Source organism: Emys orbicularis, chromosome 5, assembly GCF_028017835.1.
Source record: "Emys orbicularis isolate rEmyOrb1 chromosome 5, rEmyOrb1.hap1, whole genome shotgun sequence".
Classification (NCBI taxonomy): Eukaryota; Metazoa; Chordata; order Testudines; family Emydidae; genus Emys; species Emys orbicularis.
This window is the reverse complement of record NC_088687.1, coordinates 33,739,618-33,761,089: the sequence shown is the minus strand read 5'-3', so window position 1 is coordinate 33,761,089 and position 21,472 is coordinate 33,739,618. Positions and strand designations below refer to the sequence as shown.

The window sequence follows — 21,472 nt, the reverse complement described above, 5'->3', positions numbered from 1 at the left end:
TAGTGAACTATATTAGGACTGAACCTTAGGAAGGTAGTTCAGAATTTATGTAAAATGCTAAATGGAAATGGCATAGATTGTAAGGTCTGGAGCGACACAGAGCCCTCACTTTGGTCAAGGAAAGTTTGGTAAGGGAGGAAGACAGACTTCCTGATAAGAGTTGAAATATATTAAGCTTTGGCTGAATACTCCGTACCTTTGGCCAAAGTCTACCTTAAGTTTGAGGATTTTAAATGAGATATTATTGTGGGCATTGGGAATCTACTTCCCACTGATATTGTAATAGGTAGTGATACCTTAGCCATGTCTAAGCAGGTTAATGTCATAACTTGCAGCCAGAAAGAGTATAGCTGTACTTCACCTGGCTTATCTACAGCCAGCTGGGAGGGCTGCAAGGGGGAGGGAAATACCCTCAGTCCTTTATAAGCTGTGAGTAACAGTCTCTCCCCAGAGATTCCATGGCTTTTCCAGAGTCTGCTCTTAACGTAAGTGAAACACAAAAGGAATTTATTGAGGCTCAACAGGCTGATCCTTCCCTGCACCAGGAGAGGAGTGCAGCTCAGAATAATACCCTGACTGGGGAAGGAAAGGGTAGATTTTTTTCTAGAAGGAGGTTTGTTGTAGAGGGAGGCTTCCATAAGGAAAAAGAGGCACCGTGGTGAAGTTTGCAAGCAGGTGCTTGTGTTTGATAAGTACAGGACAGCGTGGCTGCAGGTAGTTCCTGATTGCCCCTTTGTTGGACACTTAGGGGTGAAGGGAACCTGTGATAGGCTCCAACAGAATTTTTATTAGCCTCACATGTGTGAGACAGGAAAAAAATACTGTAAGAGTTGTGTCATATGTCAGAAGCATAAAAGGTTAAATGGACTCTGCAAGGCACCTTGGCAGCCATTGCCCATCATTAAGGAAGTGTTTGCCAAAGTGTTTGTAGACATTGTGGGACCCCTACCCAGACCTTCCAGGAATGGAAAGAAATGTATACTGGCTGTGGTGGATTCTGCCACCAGGTACCTGAAATGAGAGTTCTATCTAATGTACAAGTGGAACCTGTGGCTACTGCCCTAATGACCAGTTATAGCAGGGTAGGTTTTCCCAGGGAAATCTTGTCAAATTGTGTTGCAAATTTCATGCTTGTCGTTTTCAGAAAGTTACAGGAGTTGTGTGGAGTGAGGCATATAAAGGCCACCACAATCATCCAGAAACTAATGTGCTGGTAGAAAGATTCAGTAGGCTATTGAAGTCTATGATGAGGATGTGTGAGAGGATGACTGAGATGTTTGCTCCCTTGTTTGTGTACCCCAAGAGTCTACGTGGTTTTCCCTCTTTGATCTCCTTTACGAGAGACAGTTGAGGGGACCTCTTGATTTAATTCAAGACTCTGGGAGGGTAGTACAGAGGAGTTAGGAAAGCCTGGGGGGGGAGAATGCCACTCATTCTAAAGACAATTTAATGGCTATGATGGACTTAGTGCATCAGAACCTTGAAAGGAGTCAGATGTCTCAGAAAGCTTGGTATGACAGGCATGCTAGAGAAAGCCTTCTATATAGGTGACTTGGTATTGATTCCTGTGAGGGAAAACAGGATACAAGATTGCTGGGAGGGACCTTTCGAAGTAAAAGAGAGAGGGAATGAGGTCACTTATGATGTAATGAAACCCCATGGCAGGGGAGCTGTGCAAACAGTACATGTCAATAGATTGAAGGCTCACCATGACAGAGAGATGGCGATGAATATGATTTGTTATACTTCTGAGGGAACATTTTCTTCGCCTTTAATGGATTTGGTCAAGGAAAGTAACGAAGAGGCTACTCCGGAGAGCATTGAGATTTGAGAGGGTTTGAACCTAGCCAAAAGCGGGAGATATTGGTTCTCTTGAAATACCACAGGCAGGGGCATTCATTTTCCAACCTCCCGGGTTTAATTTAACAAATAATGCATTCCATTGAAACTACAGCACCCTGCCCTGCTCCTAGCAGAGCCTATGCTAATAGTGAATTGCAAAGACAAATTCAGGAGGAATTGTAGAGCATGGTAGACGTGGGAGTGATCACTAAATCAGAAAGTCCCTGGGTGTCTCCTGTTGTGATGGTACCTAAAAGGGATAAACCACGAGATTTTGTTTGGATTTTAGAAATGTACACACCATCACCCAACCTAATTCCTACCCCAAACCCTGGATAGAGGACCAGTAGAGACATCCAAGTTTATTCTTCCCATCAGCTGAGTTTTCAACTCAAAGCACAAGTGAAGGGAATAAAACCCCCTAACAAGAAGGAACTGTAGCTTTATGCTGCTTTGACTCTGGGGGGCAAGGATGACTGGGCATAAGAAAAAAGATCTCCAGTGCTTAGCCTGGGTTAGCCCTAAAGGATGTCTAGAGCTTGTTTATTATAGAAACTTCTATTACTTTTTGAAACTTAAGATTGGAACTCATTTGTGTGTATATATGTTTACCTGCTTTAACCTTGTAAACAACTTTCTTGTTTCCTTTTCCTTGTTAATAAATCTTCAGATAGTTTATTATATGATTGGCTACAAGCATTTTCTTTGGTGTGAGATATAAAGTGCAACTGATCTGGGATAAGTGACCAGTCTTTTAGGACTGGGGGTAGCCTGAATATTGCTGTGATCTTTGGTGTATGAGTTCATCTATCACAAAGGCAGGCTCACCTGGGTAGCAAGACAGATCGGAGTACCCAACGGGACTGTCTCTGACTCCATGTGAAGGCTATTGTAGTGCCTGAGGAGTTCACACTTGATAATTGGTTGGTGAAATCTGAGTAAGGAACTCACAACCAATTTGGGGTTTGACAGTCTGCCCCGTGGTTAGTACTCATGCTCCTGAGCCACTGCAGGGCAGCTTGATAGGGTGGGTAGACCATATCCCACACTCCTCACTGCGCAGGGGAGCACGCATCTTTAGAAGGTGGCACAGGCCGCACCTGGGATGCAGTATGTTTGTGACTCCACAGCATTCCCAGCTCAGGGCTTTAGTTCTACCATTTAGGCCTTAATATTTACATTTAATCAATAAAACAGAAAATCCTACATATGAGACTTTGGCAGCGTTATAGAAGAAACCTTAATTTTTCAAACTTTTTGACTTTTGAGGGCTTGATTTCACAGCTTATTGTATTCACTTTTTTGCATTTAATTTCTGCTGTTTTGGCATAAGGAGAAGATCTAGAGGTATTTTGGTTGACAACCCTCATACCCTCAGCTGGCTTCACCAGAAAAGCTCAAAAATGACTTGAACAGAAGCAGGCTGGGAGTCTTTTATATTGTAGGAGCTGTGTGGTTCAAGATGGCTGAGGAACTACAAAGCTATTTGGCTCTTACAGCTAATACTGCATCCCTAAGTTAACCTTCCTTTAAAACACACTGAAATAACTATACAAATATTCTAAAACACATGTATGCAATTGCTGAGTTTAAACATACATAACATTGACATTACTGAACTGGCTTTCAACACACTTGGCTTTATTTTTAAGTCTTCAGATCTACAAAGCAAGCTAGGTCTGGAATTTCTAGTTATGTGAGAACAAATGTCTCGCATGAATCCATGGAAACGTGTGTTTATCTTTTCCCTCATCCACCCTCTACACTGCTCACATAACTCAAAACTATCAGCTCCTATTTTGCAACTTAAGGAAAGAGGTCAGAAGAGATAAAAAGTATATCTTATCTTCACTGTATAATTTACTGTTGTGAGACTAATATTATAGAAACATATTGCAGTGCAACCTGATTAGCTAATTGGTAGGAAAAAATGGTTTTATAAAGAATTAAAACTGTTTTGCACATGGTTAATTTTTTTTAAAAACAGCTGTACATTAACATCTCAGCCTTTAACTAGGAAAAAGGCGATATACTAATTGCCTTTACCACATGTGTAGTCCAACATGATTGGGATTTTAGCTATATAATTACCTGGGGTAGTATGGAATTGCAACTCCATAGCACCACATCTAGGAATTAGTCCTTTTTCCCCTTCTTTTACTCATGAAGAAAATTTAAAACAAACATTTGTATTTAATTTGAACACATAAATAAGAAAAGCAAAACTGAACGTTCCAATAGCAGAGTTAACTTTGCCACACGACACACATGTAATGCTTTCTATTACTAGTTAGAATACTACATATATAGTAGACGGTGATCTGGGCCAAATGCTACCCTCATTTATGTCCATACAACACCACTGATGTCAACGGAGTTGCACAAGTCCACCTAAAAACAGGAATTGGCCCAGTTATGAAATGTGGCTAAGTTAATGTTTCTGTTGGAACCATGATGTTGCATTTACTGAGAGCTGTTCAAATTTGCAACTAAGTGGGCTGTTTCAACTTTGGTACGCTATTGTGTTGTGCAGAAGGGTACCACAACATCAGCAATGGCCTTAGGCAAATGCCTCTGGGGGACACGGAAGGAGGAGTGTGTTTAGAAATGACAACGAATCATGCAGTGATTGTTCTGCACAGCACAGGCTTCAAACTGCCAGCTGGTTCATTGCGGGGCGGGGGGGGGGCATGGAGGGCTGACTATCTCCCCTTTGGGCTGTATGCTACTGCCTGTGGTTCTTACACACTCACAACTTTGGACCAGATTCCACTCCAAACGTGTAATTATTCCTGATTTACACCAAGATCAAACCAGATCTCCAAATCTGCAAAGGTTTACAGACACATTATCAAAGGCATTATTTTAGTGTATCCTTTAGCCCTGCTTAGGTATAGAAGGCAGGCATAATCCTTATCCATACTAAATAACTAAATGCAACAAGTGACTAGGAATGGATGATAATCTACGAGCATGTTTTAAAATAAATGCTGATTTATGCTGTGTCTAAAGCAGAAGTCAGTATAGAAAGTGAGTTGAATGTAACTATTGCATCCCAACTATTCCATGACAACGATAAACTGAAAAAATGACTACCTACAGTTTAAAAAAAAAGGGGGTGGGTTAAAATACCTATCAAATGAGTGTTTCCAAATGATCAAATACAGCAAATTCACTATAGAAAGGAGCTATCTGGTTTGAAAAATTTAGCACAGATGGACAATTTTAATCCTTTATGACCAACTAAATACATTTTGCAAAATGGCCTCTTTCACCATAGCAACATATTATTGTACTGATATGAATAAGACTGAAACATTATGATTCATCCCTTCTTGCTTAGAGCTAAGAGTTTATTTCTTAAGATAAGACGAAGAAATGTGCTCAAATTTTAAGTATTTGTGCAGACCACATTCAAATTCAGCTGCTTATTTTATTTTTTTTATTTGCTTGTTTGTTTAAGATTTGGACAGAAGGGTAAAGCTATAAGGATTGAGAGGGTCATCTATACTGGAAAAGAAGGCAAAAGTTCTCAGGGATGTCCTATTGCTAAATGGGTAAGAGTGATATCTACATGTCCTTAATAATCTAGTTCAGTTTGATCATTCATTCATGTATTTATTTTAGTTGAAGTAGAATTAAAACAGCTAAGTACCAACAATATCTCAGGCTGCCCACTTGCCCACTCTGAGCCAGTCTCTGCCCTGACACCTTTGCAGTTCCTTCAGCTGAGTTGCATGCATGTGAGTGAAAGCAAAATTTGGCCTAGAGTTATGAAAAGGAAGATACATTCTTTTAGATATAAGATCCAGAATGTTAGACACGCTTCTTACTGTTACATTTAGTGTAGAAATAATTTAGAGGTGCAACAGCACTACTACAATGTTTTGAAAATACACTTTCTGATCAACAGAGGCCAGCACGCTCTTTTAGTAAACATTGTCTGCTCTGGCATGATCATTACTGAGTACTTCGGGTCGGTTGATAGGAAACAAGATGAGGACAAATTGATGCCTTTTTAATGATAGTCTTTTTGTATGCCAGACTGTACCCTCTTGTAGAAATACCCACAGTAATATGGGCACTGAGAGGCAGGAACTGTCTTCCTACTTCGTTTGAACTTCACATACCTACCACCGTATGCGTGCTGCCATAATGTTTACACATGATAATTAATAATAAGGGCACATGAGGTCACAAAACACAGAGGCTGACCTCAAGTTTGTAATTTATCATCTGGGCACAGCAGGAATCAGGGGAGAGAAATGAGGTCAGGCTCATCTGTGAAGCTTTTCTAATCTCTTCCCCCAATCTGTGTGGCTCTTGTAGAAGAGAGGCCTAAATTATTCACTGTTGCTTTAGGGAGGATTTATTTGGGTACAAATATCTACTGCCGTCTCTGCAGAGGGAAATACCATGGGGAGTATCTAGCTTTTCCTGCCCCCCTACTACAGCAGTGCTCTGTTCTGCCATAGTACCCTCCTGGACACATTTCTGTTGGCTCAGAGATATTCTGCAAAGGTGGCATTGCACCTTCCCCAACTCTTCTGTGCTCTTCGGACAGGATCTATCTCATCTAGACTCCCTCAGTTTCAGGAAACAGAAGGGAACGATCCTGGCCCTTATCACTATACTACTCAATGGAGGCAAGAATCTGTGTGTCAGAAGCATCAAGGGGGAAAACATATATTGGCAAATGTAACTTTTTACCATTACTGTTGAGGTTTCATGTTCTCTTGCTTCTCATTAAGAAATGCCTTTTTTGGGGGGGATGGTGTTGCCGTACATGCAGGTAGTTCGTAGAAGTAGTGACGAAGAAAAGCTGCTTTGCTTGGTGCGGGAACGAGCTGGCCATACCTGTGAAACCGCAGTGATAGTGATCCTTATCCTGGTATGGGAGGGGATTTCCCTGAGTCTGGCAGACAAGCTGTATTCTGAACTCACCGACACTCTAAGGAAGTATGGCACACTCACAAACCGACGGTGTGCCCTGAATGAAGAGTAAGTGAAACAAATCATATTCTCCTTCCCCTTGAGTATGCAATCAAGCTACAGCCAAAAGGGCGGCTCTCAAACAAACACAAGTTCCACTTAAGTCTTGGATCTGATTTTCCTCTCACTGGTTTTATACTGGTGTGTCACGATTAACCTCACTGGAGTCACTCTTGATTTAGGCTGGTGTAAATGAGAACACAACAGGGCCCATTACTTCGGTGGTAATTGTACTTGCCCTTGTCTGATCGAGAGCAGAATTTGACTCACACAAGTTTATCTAGATCCAGTAGGACAAATTCTGTGTTGGATTTCACCCCATGTAACACCGGTGAAGTCATGGCAGGGGGGGGAGGATTTTAGTTCAAAAGCTGCAAGATGTGTACATACACCGCTTTTAAAATTAGCCAATTCAAATTACATATTCAGGGCTTGAAGAAACTTCTCTCGAGAGCAAGCTACTTTTGAGATTTTGAAACCCTACTGTCCTTGGGTGGGAGACAGATTAAGCTTCATTAAAGTCAATGAAGACCTCTTTCTGCACTCACAATTACAAAATATCTCAATATAAAACAGACATTCAATATATGTGCTTTCCCATCTAGGCTCACGGGAGTGCATAAAGAGAATTAGCTGTATAATTTCTATATACCATTAAGTTGTGTGGCTACAGTGTTTAATGACAGTTCATTTTAAATCTCCCCTCACCCACAAAAAAATTAGAGAAGTGAGCACAAATTCTCTCAAGGCTTCATCTAAACAGAGAAGCACTTTAAAAAGCTTAGTGGCTAACAAAACCTTCATAGTCTGTCAAAATATTTAATGATTTGTAACATCTTTGTTTGAGTCAACTATTTTACAGCTAGGAAATTGTAGTTTGCTCTCCTTTATCTCTTTCTCCCTTTGATGGCTATACACAGAAAGAAACGCCATTCAGAACAAGGCTTACTTTATTACAAATATTCTGTTCTCTCTTTTTGGTAGCATGGGCATGGCTTTGTTTCAGGAACTTAGTCCTATCCCAGTTGGCAAACAGCAGTGAGTTAACTAGTTTTTCCTAGGAAGTCAAGAGACCACTTATTCGACAAAGTTTTATCTTATGGGGCCAAAACCTGCCCAGGCTATTCAAGCACAGAAAGCCAAAAAGAAGCAGATATCCTGCACTGATGGTGGGCAAATAAGGAGAAATGCCACACAAAAGAACTCTACCCCCATATACATGAACATGTACATTATTGACATGTATTGCATGAATTTTCAAGCATGCAGACTTTTACCCATGTACGGCTCTACATGCTGTTGATAGCCACATAAATGTTTCTCTTATTCCTTAGACGGACTTGTGCATGTCAAGGGCTGGACCCTGAGACTTGTGGTGCTTCTTTTTCCTTTGGTTGCTCCTGGAGCATGTACTACAATGGGTGCAAGTTTGCCAGAAGCAAGGTCCCAAGGAAGTTTAAGCTGCTGGGGGATGATCCAAAAGAGGTTGGTGTTAATTTTAAAGTGAAGTTTGCCTCATTGTATAAAATGTTTCTGTTGTTCCTGTGGAGTTGAGGTACAGTAGACACAGGGCCAGAATCTCATTTGAAATCCACCCACATAGGGAAATTAAGTAGTCAAAATGGATTTACCCTTGCCACTGAGCCAGCTTAACTGACTGCCAAAATGCTGACAGTAGGTCAAAACCATGAGACATGAAACGATATATGCAGGTTTTGTGAAAGAGCAAGAAAGGGCACACCCAGAACAGTTGTGGCTATATCAGGCCCACAGACAACCTTTGCACATGCAGTTTCCACAATGGCAGAATACAGGATGTACTAGGTTGAGGCATATAACTTTTTGCAGCTCCGAGCTGGACTAAATTGCATGGAGACAGTATGAGGGAGCCGTGAGATACAGTGGGAGTGAAAGAATGAAAGGACTGGGAGGACTCATTCAGTGGATGCTGCTGCCTCGCCAACAGTGTAGGAAAGGTTTCCAGAGTGGCCTCTAAGATGCTGTAAGTACTGGACCCAGAACTGCATGCTGATCATATCAAAGCATGTCATAGAGCTCAGCAACCGTGCCTGTAGCTGGGGAACAAGTTGATTTTGAAGTTCTGTCTCCAGTGGGTTCTTGATACCCTCAGCTAACAGGGCTGCTAATTGTTAATGGGCTGCCTTTCTGTGGAGGGTTCTACTGATTGCCTGGCTTACTTTTTTGGCACATACAAGTGCAAATGTGTCCCCTACGATGGGGCTTGTCTGCTGATGGATGGGCCACATAACATACTAAAAGCTGGGGGCATTTTATGCAAAACCCATAATATTTAGCATTTCAGACATATAGTCAGTGACTTATCATGTAATTAGAGAGCTGGTCACATTTTTTGGATTCTCAAAATTTTTATGAAAAAGGCAAGAATTTTGATAACATTTATCATGGAATTTTTTTACTTTTTTTTTAAACCATCTGTTCATGTGACATTTTTATGCCTTTGTACTCTATCTAGCAGGCATCATATGGTCTGTGGGTTATATTAGCACACTTGATATTCTATTAAAAATGTTAGCATCACTGAGACAGTTGTAACTTTTGACCCTCTTTTTCCCCTCTATTATAAAATACCTATGCTCGATGAGACTGCAACAAAGAAAGCGTGATACGTATCACACGTGGGATCTACACAAAGACTCAAAGAAGAAGTGACATTTTATGAGTTGTAACTTGTAGGCTGGAAAGGAAAGCAACATAATGGTTCCAGGTTTTGATAGCAACCCAAAAAAAGGGACACAGTGAAAGGTTTTTGATAATGTCATACTGTGATTTTGGGTTCCTGTGAACCCAGAACTCAGATTGAAACTAGCAGGTCAAACTTTTTTAACCAAATTAGTGCATACCAAAACTGATAGATTTTTCACAGCTTTTCACATGCTTTCATGAACATACAAATTCCCAAAATGATTACATTTCTCTGTGTAAATCTGCTGCTTTTTAAAAACTTGGAATGAGGCCTGTATTTTTAATTTAAGAAACAGATCTGAAATTAGGATTCTGGGCATGAGAAAATAGTGGAGCAACTTAAATTTATTAGAGCACTTCATGTTTTTAAGAGCCTTTCATTTTGAAAGATTGTATCTCTCTTAAAAACAAAAAGTAAGTGGTCATTTGTATCCCAAATTGTTCTACACTAGCCACACCCACAACTCTTGATTGCTCAAAAACTGTCATTTTTTCAAAGTCTGAACTATTCCAATAATTTTAAATTGCTACATAGAGAGATAATTTCATTGTATTGAAGTGTTATGATTTCAGAATGTAAAACTCTCAAATTAGATGGATTAAATTGATGCTGATTGGGCATTCTTTTATTTTTTCTTTTATTTTTTTCTCTCAAGGTTTTTAAAGGGGAGATTTTTTTTTTTTTTTTAAACTGTAATAATTAGTCATATCATGCTTGGGTTTAACCTTTACATAGTAGGGTACATCTTTTCTTATAAATCAGATGAGCGTTATATGATGCCTCCTCATAAGGATCATAGAAGCTCATCTCTGGACATATGTTGTGCTTTTAAAAACAGTAAAAGGGATCACTATAAGAATTACAAGGCATTTACAATGCATATTAGGCATTTATACCAGTCATCTCTGTAGTATCATAGTGTCCAGTAGCTTCTAAAGATGGTAGATTGCATATATAGTAATATGGGTGGTTAGATGATAATATGTTAACATTATTTCATCTGATAACAGGAAGAAAAGCTAGAGTCCAATTTGCAAAACCTATCAACTCTAATGGCACCTACCTACAAGAAACTTGCACCAGACGCATATAACAACCAGGTAGGTCAAAAAGAGTTGGCAAAGTCACTAAAATAATCTGATCTTTGCTTTACTTTGCCAATGCATGTTCTTTGCTTTAAGTTATTGTTTACAGATTGTGCCAATATTGCTCTTATGTTAGACTAAATCTTGCTCACTCAATACATTATATAGCATTTAACACACTAGCAAACACTTTGCTCCTGTGATTGATAAGGTCCTTAAGGTTTCCAGATTCAGCATTATTCACTGGCTAAATTGACAGATGTTCGATTTCCCTGATTTACTCCAATCCAAACCTGTCTCTGCATGTTTGGTTCCAGGGCAAATCCATTATTGCATATGGATATGCAATATTAGAGCACTTCATGTTTTTAAGAGCCTTTCATTTTGAAAGATTGTATCTCTCTTAAAAACAAAAAGTAAGTGGTCATTTGTATCCCAAATCTATTCTACAAGAACATCTCATGCATCCATGGAATCTGAACATGATCCCTGTCTTTGTACTGGCCTTGAACCAGAACCTTAACCTCACTCTAATCCAGATTTGAATCCAAACTCTGTCTCTTGTTTCAGATTGCACAGGTTCACATCTCTCAAACTTTGCTTTGATTTTCAGATTTGATTGAAATAAATATCTCAAATTAAAAATAAAAATAATCACCAAACTAGCCAGGTTCTTCCTGGTGTGGAAGCCAAACCTCAAATTTCACATTTTAATGCCAACCCATAAATTTACTCAAAATAGGGCCCATGTTCACCTGAAAGGTTCATGAATCTTCATGAAGTTTTTGACAACTTCTAACTTTCTAATAAAATGTGAAACCAAGAATTGTGTGCGACTTGTGATTTCAGTGTGAACATTTCACAAAATTAGTAATGAAAACACAATAGAAAATATTGTGCTGATTATCAATAATCTATTTTTGAGCACCATCATGCTTGTTGTTATATCAAATATAGTGAAAGACTGTCAATGTGCCAAGAAATTACAATCTAATGGTCATATTCTGCACTGACTTCTCCATACAGCCCATTGGAAGTCAGTTTTCCAAGGAAATGCACTCTTCCTAAGTAGTTCAATATTTCTGAGCCTGTGTTTATAACTTATCATCTGAAGAAACGGGCCAATGCCAGGAAAATGAAAAGTAATCTTGAAGGAGAAGTATTGTCAGCTAAATACACAAATATAATAATGACAGAAGCATGGAGTTTGAACAATGGAAGGCAACATGGAACTGAGTAGCAAGAAAAGAAAGAGGAGCTTGTATTCTCATTTTTATTACCGTAAAGTAATTTCTTGGAATTGTTCACCTCTAAGAACTATACTCTGCCATTGCCAAGATATTAGGAGGCTAAGGTATTCAGTAGTAATTCCATGTACTGGGCTGTCCAGATAAGTTTCAGTGATTACTTGACTTCTGTTTCCAGATTGAGTATGAACACAGAGCGCCAGAGTGCCGTCTTGGTTTAAAAGAAGGTCGTCCATTCTCAGGGGTCACTGCCTGCCTGGATTTTTGTGCTCATGCTCACAGAGACTTGCACAATATGCAGAATGGGAGTACATTGGTAAGTCAGTGCTGCATAAAGCTGCCTTGTTTCAGCACTGATTTCTCATATTTAATTCATTATCTATATTTCTATTAAGCTTGCACATAAAGCTAACTGCTAAAAGGAGAGATATTCATCAGTAGCTGGAGCTAAAATGTGCAATCCGTACAGGATTTTTCATTTAAATGAGACTTTAGAGAAAGATCTAAAATAGATTTGGCTGAAAAACTTCAGTGGCACAGTTTTCCACTGGAAAATATAGTTTGAAATTGAAACAGTTAGTGAAATCAGTTTGATTTTGCCAAAATTCCATTTTGGAGAAAAAAAAGGGGGGGGAATTTACGATGATGCTAAAACTTGATATTTTGACATTTTTGGAGTGAAATATTGTGATTTTTCCTCTCAAAATGACTTTTCACTTTGAATTTTTTAAATTTTGTATTACATTTGAAATTTCAACTTTATTTCATATTATATTATAACCAAAAGATTTTGAGGTGGAAAGATTTTATTCCCTCAAATTTATTTTGCAGAAAATTCAAAATTTTCAGGTTTAATTTCAAATCAGAATAAAAACAAATGTCAAAATCCTCTCAAATATCATTTCTATTCTTTGGCCAGTACTAAATAAAACCCTTGCTCTTGTCCCACAAAACTCTGCTACTCTCCAGAACTCGACACTGAAAAATATAGCAGAGCAAGGCTAGCTGGCTTCATTGAATAGGAGAGTTTATGGCTTACTTCTATCTACTGCATGCTGTCAGTGAAAATATGCAAAAAAAAATGTGACTAGCTTGCTGTAATTTGAAGTAACTGCATCAGTGCGTGTAAGCAGGTGCTATTCTCACCATGGTCTGAGCAGAACATCCAAATCTTTTACAAAGTCTAAACTTACTCCCTTCCTGGGGCTTGACTTTCTTCAAAACACTATTAACAAAATATACACTTCCGTCTGAGTTTTCTCCCCAAGACTGGCTGGTTTTCCTGCAGATCTTTCTGTCTTGCAGCTTCTCATTCCCTTTGAGAGATACCCCCATCACATCTTATATCCTGGATGGAGTTCACAAGATGTGCCTACTGCTATGTCTCTGCAGCAGTTCCTTGAATCTGTATCTGGCATTCAAATATCTAATGTGAGGTTGACTCAATGAAGGAGCCTGCATTCCAGTACAAGGCCCTAGAGTCTGCCAGACCATCACGCTGCCCTTGGAATTTTAGGGTGGTCTTTAAAAGTACACCTCTACCCCGATATAACACGACCCGATATAACACGAATTCGGATATAACGCGGTAAAGCAGCGCTCTGGGGGGGGCAGGGCTGCGCACTCTGGCAGATCAAAGCAAGTTCGATATAACGCGGTTTCACCTATAACGCGGTAAGATTTTTTGGCTCCCGAGGACAGTGTTATATCGGGGTAGAAGTGTATATGTAATGTCATGGGATTTTTTTTTTTATACTAAACAGCATTGCTAATATGTAGCTAGCTATCGTGCCACAACTTAAAAAAAATCTTGCTGGCTGTAGAGTTCCAGGGAGCCTAGCATTTCAGTTCCTGACCATGGAATCATTAGCCCAAGAATTCACTTAACTTTTGGGAACACATGGCTATCCTGCCTACTTCCAGGTGGAATATGGAATGTGAGGAAAATGCACATTTTATATAAAGTGTCCCTTAATATTGCCAAACATGAGAAAGGTGGCGGGGGTGGGGGGGGTGGGACGGAAGTTGCACGCTTGGATGCTGAATCTAGAAGCAAAAAAAGAAGTTAAAGCTTAAACAATTTTCCAAAAAAAAAAAAGGAGGGGGGGGCAGGGGTTAGCATTCATTTGATACCTACATTGGGTGCTCTATTCAGCATTACATCGGTTATGTCATGAGCCTTGCAATCTGATGTTAGTGGTCAACTACCTGCCATTATAGAGTTATCTGAGCTGACAGTGTAATGCAAAATAGGCCAAAACTCCACAGAGTTTTCTGTTCTTCTCACGCTGATTTTTGATCGTTTTTCTACCATACCTTTTGGACAGGTGTGCACACTAACCAGAGAAGACAATCGTGAAATTGGCCAAATGCCAGAAGATGAGCAGCTGCATGTACTCCCATTATACAGAGTCTCTGATGTGGATGAGTTTGGAAGTACTGAAGGCCAGGAACAGAAAAAGAAGAATGGCAGCATCCAAGTCCTCAGCTCCTTTAGGCGCAAAGTCAGGATGCTGGCAGAGCCTGTTAAGACATGCAGGCAAAAGAAGTTAGAAGCCAAGAAAGCGGCAGCAGAAAAGCTTTCCTCCTTGGAGAATAGCTCTAGCAAAACTGAAAAAGATAAGTCTGCAGCAGCACGCCACAAACAAGCCAGCTCGGAGGCTGCAGGTCATGCAAAACAGTTAGCAGGTAAATGCAAGAATATTTTATTAGTCAGTACACTTGTTAACAACAGTAACAGTAATTAACCATAGAAATGAAGGCAGTTTATAAAGAGCCTTGAGAAAACCATGAGGCAGACTAATTGAAAGTCTCTGGTAAAGATAAAAAGTGGGGGGGAGAGAAGCAGGGGTGATATCATTGTAGGGGTCTATTATAGATAGGCTTGGCAAAATTTGATTTTTATTTTTTTCAAATTTTGACTATTAATTTTTGTTTAAGATTTTTTTGTTTTAACAGTTTTTACTGTTGGAAATTAAGGGGAGAATAGGATTGGGGCTGGGGTTTGGGCAGTACTGACAGCGGGGCTGCAGGGGGATCTCTACATGACCCAGGGGCCCAATACACTGGGGAGCAAGGCATGGAGGTGGCTGCAGTCCTGGCCTGACAGAGCAGAGACCCCCAGCCAGGACTGCAATGAGGGGACAAGCCCGCAGCCACGGCGTACTGACGAAAATTTCCTGCCCGAGGATGGCTCGAACACTCCTGGATGGTGGGTGAGTGAGTGAGTGAGTGAGCGAGGCCATGACAGCGCAGCTGCAGATGGCTCACCGCATTGCTACAGGGCTGGTGACACCCAATCCCTGAAGGCACAAGCAGGGGAGACTGCATTCCCACCAATGCGGATCAATATTTTTTTTCCATCCATTTCAATGTGTCAAGTGAAATCAATGTTTACCATCATATATTGATTTATATTAAATCCTGCCAAGCCTAACTATGGGCCACCAAGTCAAGAGGAGGAGGTGGATGAGGCAGTCCTGGAACACATAAAGGAACTCTCCAAAACACAAGGCCTGGTAGTAATGGGGGACTTTAACAACAGAAGTCTTAGAAAATGAAATGTATTGGGATAACTTTTGGTTTCAGAAGTTGGAGGAACTAACCAAGGGCACAGCCATTTTAGACTTCGTTCTGACTAACAGTGAGGAATTGGTTGTGAATCTGAAGGTTGAAGGCAATTTGGGTGAAAATGAAATGATAGCTTTTATCATTATGATTCTAAGGAAACTAAGAGCAGCAAAATAAGGACAATGGACATCAAAAAAGCTGAATTTAACAAACTCAGAGAACTGGAAAAGAAGAGCCTATAGAAAGAAAATCTAAAGGAAAAAGGAGTTCAGAAGGACCTGGCAGTTTCTCTGAGAGACAATATTAGAAGTGCAACAGCAAACTATCCTGATGCAAAGGAGAGATAGGAAGAATAGTAAAAGGCCAACAGACCAAAAGGTCTATTAGGAGCTTTTTAGTTATCTGAAAATAAAAAAGGAATCCTACAAAAAATGGAAACATAGATGAATTACTAACAAGGAGTACCAAAGAATAGCACAAGCATGTACATTCAAAATCAGAAAGGCTAAGGCACAAAATGAATAACATCTAGCCAGGGACATGAAAAGCAATAGGAAGAGGATCTATAAATATATTAGCAGTATGAGCAAGACAAAGGAAAGTGTAGGTCTTCTAATTAGGGGAAGGAGAGCTAATAACGGAAGACATCAAGAAGGCTGAGATGTTTAATGCCTATTTTGTTTCCATCTTCACTAAAAAAGTAAATTGTGACCAGAGACTTAACACAATTAATATTAATAAGGGGAAAGAAATGCAAGCCAGAATAGGGAAAGAACAGGTTAAAGAATATTTAGGTAAGTTAGATGTATCCAAGTCAGCCTGGCCTGATGAAATTCATCCTACGGTACTTAAGGAACTAGCTGAAGCAGTTTCTGAACCATTAACAGTTATCGTTGAGAACCTATGGAGGATGGATGAGGTCCAAGAGGACTGGAGAAGGGCAAACATAGCATCTATCTTTAAAAGGGATAACAGAGAGGGATTATTGACCAGTCAGTGTAACTGATATCAGGAAAGATACTAGAACAAATTATCAAACAATCTGTTTGTAAGCACCTAGAGGATAATAAGGTGATAAGTAATAGGCAACATGGATTTGTCAAGAACAAATCATATCATACCAACCTAATTTCCTTCTTTGACCAGGCAACTGGCCTAGTGGATGGAGGAAAGCAGTAGACATGATTGTGACGTTGCACTCCTTATGATTTTATGAAAATATGCTAATGAGTGTGAATATAATGTAACTGGAATATGCTTCATCCAAAAAGTCTCTTGTAAGGTATCATTACAAAGCTTATAATCTACTGAATGTGATCATCCAATTTGTATAAATGTATCATTCTTGTATCTGAAACTAGAAATATGTAATTTTGCAAAGTGTGGGCCATTAATGGTGGTTTAGAATCTTGATGGCTCCCATCAACTAGGACAATTGACTGTAGATGGCTCTGTTTACTTGCAAGCCTTCCTGTCAGTCAGGCCGGGAAGAATGAAGGCTTGGGATCTCACAGGACATGTGACCATGCCACCTGGTACTGGAATTGATCTTAAACCTGGTGATTTTCCATTTAGAAGGTGGGGTGGGGACCCAGAGAGACAAATGATTCCCGCCTTGTGCCAAAGGTATATAAGGGGGTGGAACAGAACAAAGTGGGCTGCAGTCATGAGAAATCCCCTAACTACCACCTGAGCTGAAACATGGACTGTACCGGGGAAAGGATTGAGCCCAGACTAGAAAGGAGTCTAGTCTGTGAAAGAAGCTTATTGGAACATCTCTGAGGGTGAGGTTTCATCTGTAATCAGGTTCTTATTGTATTAGGCTTAGACTTGCGTGTTTTTGTTTTATTTTGCTTGGTAATTTACTTTGTTCTGTCTGTTATTACTTGGAACCACTTAAATCCTACTTTTTATATTTAATAAAATCACTTTTTACTTATTAATAAACCCAGAGCAAGTAATTAATACCTGGGGGAGCAAACAGCTGTGCATATCTCTCTATCAGTGTTATAGAGGGCAAACAATTTATGAGTTTACCCTGTATATGCTTTATACAGAGTAAAACGGGTTTATTTGGGGTTTGGTCCCCATTAAGATCTGGGTGCTGGAGACAGGAGCACTTCTTAAGCTGTTTTCAGTTAAGCCTGCAGCTTGTGGGGGACATGGTTCAGACCTGGGTCTGTGTTTGCATCACGCTAGTGCAGGGATCGGCAACCTTTGGCATGTGGCCCTCCAGGGCAAGCACCCTGGCGGGCCGGGCCAGTTTGTTTACCTGTCGCGTCTGCAGGTTTGGCAGATCGCGGCTCCCACTGGCCGTGGTTTGCCGCTCCAGGCCAATGGGGGTGGCGGGAATCGGCGGCCAGCACATCCTTCAGCCTGCACCGCTTCCCGCCGTCCCCATTGGCCTGGAGCGGTGAACCATGGCCAGTGGGAGCCGCGATCTGCCGAACCTACGGACACGGCAGGTAAACAAACCAGCCTGGCCTGCCAGGATGCTTATCCTGGCGGGCCGTGGGCCAAAGGTTGCCGATCCCTAGGCTAGTGTGTCTGGCTCAACAAGACAGGCTACTGAAGTTCCAAGCTGCCAGGGAAAACGGACTCATAGGTAGTCTCAGCACATCAGGTGGCAGTCCCAACGGGGTCTCTGTCACCATGATACCTTGATTTTAGTAAGGCTTTTGACACAGGCCCACATTATATTCTCATAAGCAAACTAAGGAAATGTAATCTAGGTTAAATTACTATACAGTGGGTGCAAAACTGGTTGAAAGACCATAATCAGAGTAATTATCAGTAGTCTGCTGTCAAACTGGAGGGGGACATACATAGTGGGGTCTGTCCTGGGTCCAGTACTAGTCAATATTTTAATTAATGACTTGGATAATGGAGTGGAGAATATGCTTATACAATTTATGGATGACATCAAGCAGGGAGAGGTTGGTAGCACTTGGAGGACAGGATTAGATTTCAAAACAGCCTTTACAAATGGGATAAATGGTGTGAAATCAACAGGATGAAATTCAGTTAAGACAAGGGCAACGTACTTCACTTAGGAAAGAAAAATCAAATGCACAACTACAAAATGGGGAATAACTGGCCAGGCAGTAGTATTGCTGAAAAGGATCTGGAGGTTATACTGGATCACAAATTGAGTATGAGTCAACAGTGTGATGCAGTTGTAAAACAAGCTAATATTCTGGGCTATATTAACAGGAGTGTCCTTTGTAAGACATACAAAGTAATTATCCTGCTCTACTCAGCACTGGTGAGGCCTCAGCTGGAGTACTGCATCCAACTCTGGGTGCCACACTTTCGGAAAGATGTAGACAAATTGGAGAGAGTCCAGAGAAGAACAAAAAACCTGTGAGGAAAGGGTAAAAAGACTGAGCATATTCAGCATTGAGAGAAGATGACGGAGGGTGGATCTGATAACAATCTTCAAATATGTTAAGGGTTTTAAAAAGAGGACTAAAGTATCAGGGGGTAGCCGTGTTAGTCTGAATCTACAAAAACAGCAAGGAGTCTGGTGGCACCTTAAAGACTAACAGATTTATTTGGGCATAAGCTTTTACCCACAAAAGCTTATGCCCCAAAAAAGAGGACTGTGATCAATTGTTCTCCATATCTACTGAATGTAGGACAAGAAGTTATCTGTTTAATCTGCAGCAAGTGAGTTTTATGTTAGATATTAGGAAAATCTTTCTAACTATAAGGGTAATTAAGTTCTGGAATAAGTTACCAAAAGAGGTTATGGAATCCTCATCATTGGAGGTTTTCAAGAACAGGTTGGACAAACACATGTCAGGGATGGTCTAGATATACCTAGTCCTGTCTCAGCCCAGGGGGCTGGGTTACATGACCTCTTGAGGTCCCTTCCAGCCCTATATTTCGCTGATTCTCTGGCCTATAGAATTTATAGGTATTTAGGTGTCTAGAGATGCAGATAGGTACCTAACACCCTCTATGTTAACTCTCCATCAGTGGGAGTTAGGCACTTATCTGCAACACTTAACACCTTAAATACCTTTAAAAATCTGGCAGGTTCCTTTTAGAGGCTGCTTTTGAAAATTTAGCCCTTATATTTTATGCATTTGACTCTTCTCTAGGACAGGTCACACTATGACTTTTGTTCCAAGTTTTCACATATCATCTTGCCAGAAACTTGGAAAAGTAGAAGTGTTTAGTCAACTGTAAGAGGAATTGTATTTGTTTTTCTAGAAAGGGATCCTTCTTTTAATCTATGTAGGAAATGTAATGGAAATTGCTTTGGTGTTTTCATCTAGAGTCAATGTAAACATTTTTTGTTTTTGTTTTCCCGTCTGCAGATCTTTTACGTCTTTCAGGACCAGCCGTGCTACAACAGCAGCAACATCAACAGCGTACTCTCGCTAACAGCCCTCAGTCAAACCCTGTCAACTCTTACTCTGGTTCAGGTCCTGCCAATCTTTACATGAGGCTGCCTAATCCAGCCAATGCTCATCCAAGCTCTTCATACACTTCAGATCTCTATGGAGGGTCCAACCCCATAAACCTTTATAGAACCTCATCACAACCTTCAGGGTCTTATTTGAATTCTTCCAATCCTATGAACCCTTATTCAGGATCACTAAGTCAAAATAACCAATATCCACCTTACCAATGCAATGGAAACATGCCTATGGACAACTGCCCCTCTTACTTGGGTTCCTACCCTTCACAACCTCAACACTTGGACTTATATAGGTATCAGAGCCAAGACCCTTTATCTAAACTAAGTCTGCCACCCATTCATACACTATACCAGCATAGACTTGGGAATAACCAGAGTTTTGGTTCCAAGTACTTGAATTATGGAAACCAAAATATGCAGGTAGACCCTTTTAATAATTGCACCAATAGACCAAATGTACACCACGCAGGGTCTTTTTCCCCTTACTCCACCCTTGAGACTGACAGCCACTTTATGGATGTTGCCTCAAGATTAAAATCTAATTTTAGTAATCCAAGTGTGGACTATACTTCCATGAATAAAAATGGTGAACATCCCCTACATCCACCTTCACATCTAGCACATGATTACCACTCAGCTTCAAGTATATTCAGTGGTCCTCCTCATTCACTACATCTCCAAAATAAGGATAGTGAAATGACTTCACATACAGCTAATGGGTTGTCTAATATGCTTCCAGGTCTTAACCACGATAGGACTACTTCCCAACATAGTTTAAATAAAACTGATAGTCTGAATCCAGAAAAAGCAGAGGATCCCGATGATGTCTGGTCAGATAGCGAGCACAGCTTTCTGGATGCAGATATTGGAGGAGTGGCAGTTGCCCCATCTCATGGGTCAATTCTCATTGAATGTGCAAAACGTGAGCTCCATGCAACGACCCCCTTGAAAAATCCCAACAGGAACCATCCCACCAGGATATCACTTGTCTTCTATCAACATAAGAGTATGAATGAGCCAAAACATGGTCTGGCTCTGTGGGAGGCAAAGATGGCTGAGAAGGCAAGAGAAAAAGAAGAGGAGTGTGAAAAATATGGTCCCGATTACGTGCCTCAAAAATCTTATGGCAAAAAATCAAAGCGGGAGCCTACTGAATCACATGAACCCTCAGAACCAACATATGTGCGCTTTGTCAAGTCTCTTGCACAAAGGACTATGTCAGTCACCACAAACTCCACAGTAACTACATCTCCATATGCCTTTACACGGGTTACAGGGCCTTACAACAGATATATATAACTTCACACCTTTGTTGTTTACCTCATTTTAAAAAACAAATTGTCAATCGAATAGTTCTCAGTTAGGTTGCAGGGAGGGGTGGGCAGGGAAAGAAACAGTATTTTCATTAAACTTGTCAATGGAAAAACCTCAGCACACCAGCAAAAAGAGGTAATCTTACCACCGCACTTATTTTCCACTGACTTGTAAGTGGTCACAGATGGCATGTGGAAACAAGACCAAAGCATCCTATGCAAAAAACAAAAAAAAAGTGTTTCACAATTTACATTTTAAAAACACTGGC

The 21,472-nt window shown here is 40.4% G+C and overlaps 1 protein-coding gene across 1 annotated transcript in view; it reads left to right on the top strand.

The window, feature by feature from the left end:
* TET2 (tet methylcytosine dioxygenase 2) overlaps positions 1–21,189 on the top strand; it is a 30,164-nt gene extending 8,975 nt beyond the window's left edge. Inside the window, exons 3-9 of the mRNA XM_065405386.1 lie at positions 5,306–5,399; positions 6,635–6,843; positions 8,169–8,319; positions 10,570–10,659; positions 12,070–12,207; positions 14,219–14,579; positions 19,787–21,189. Of these exons, the coding sequence (XP_065261458.1) occupies positions 5,306–5,399; positions 6,635–6,843; positions 8,169–8,319; positions 10,570–10,659; positions 12,070–12,207; positions 14,219–14,579; positions 19,787–21,189 (2,446 nt within the window). The remainder of the gene's footprint in view (positions 1–5,305; positions 5,400–6,634; positions 6,844–8,168; positions 8,320–10,569; positions 10,660–12,069; positions 12,208–14,218; positions 14,580–19,786) is intronic.
* Positions 21,190–21,472: the final 283 nt, after the last annotated feature.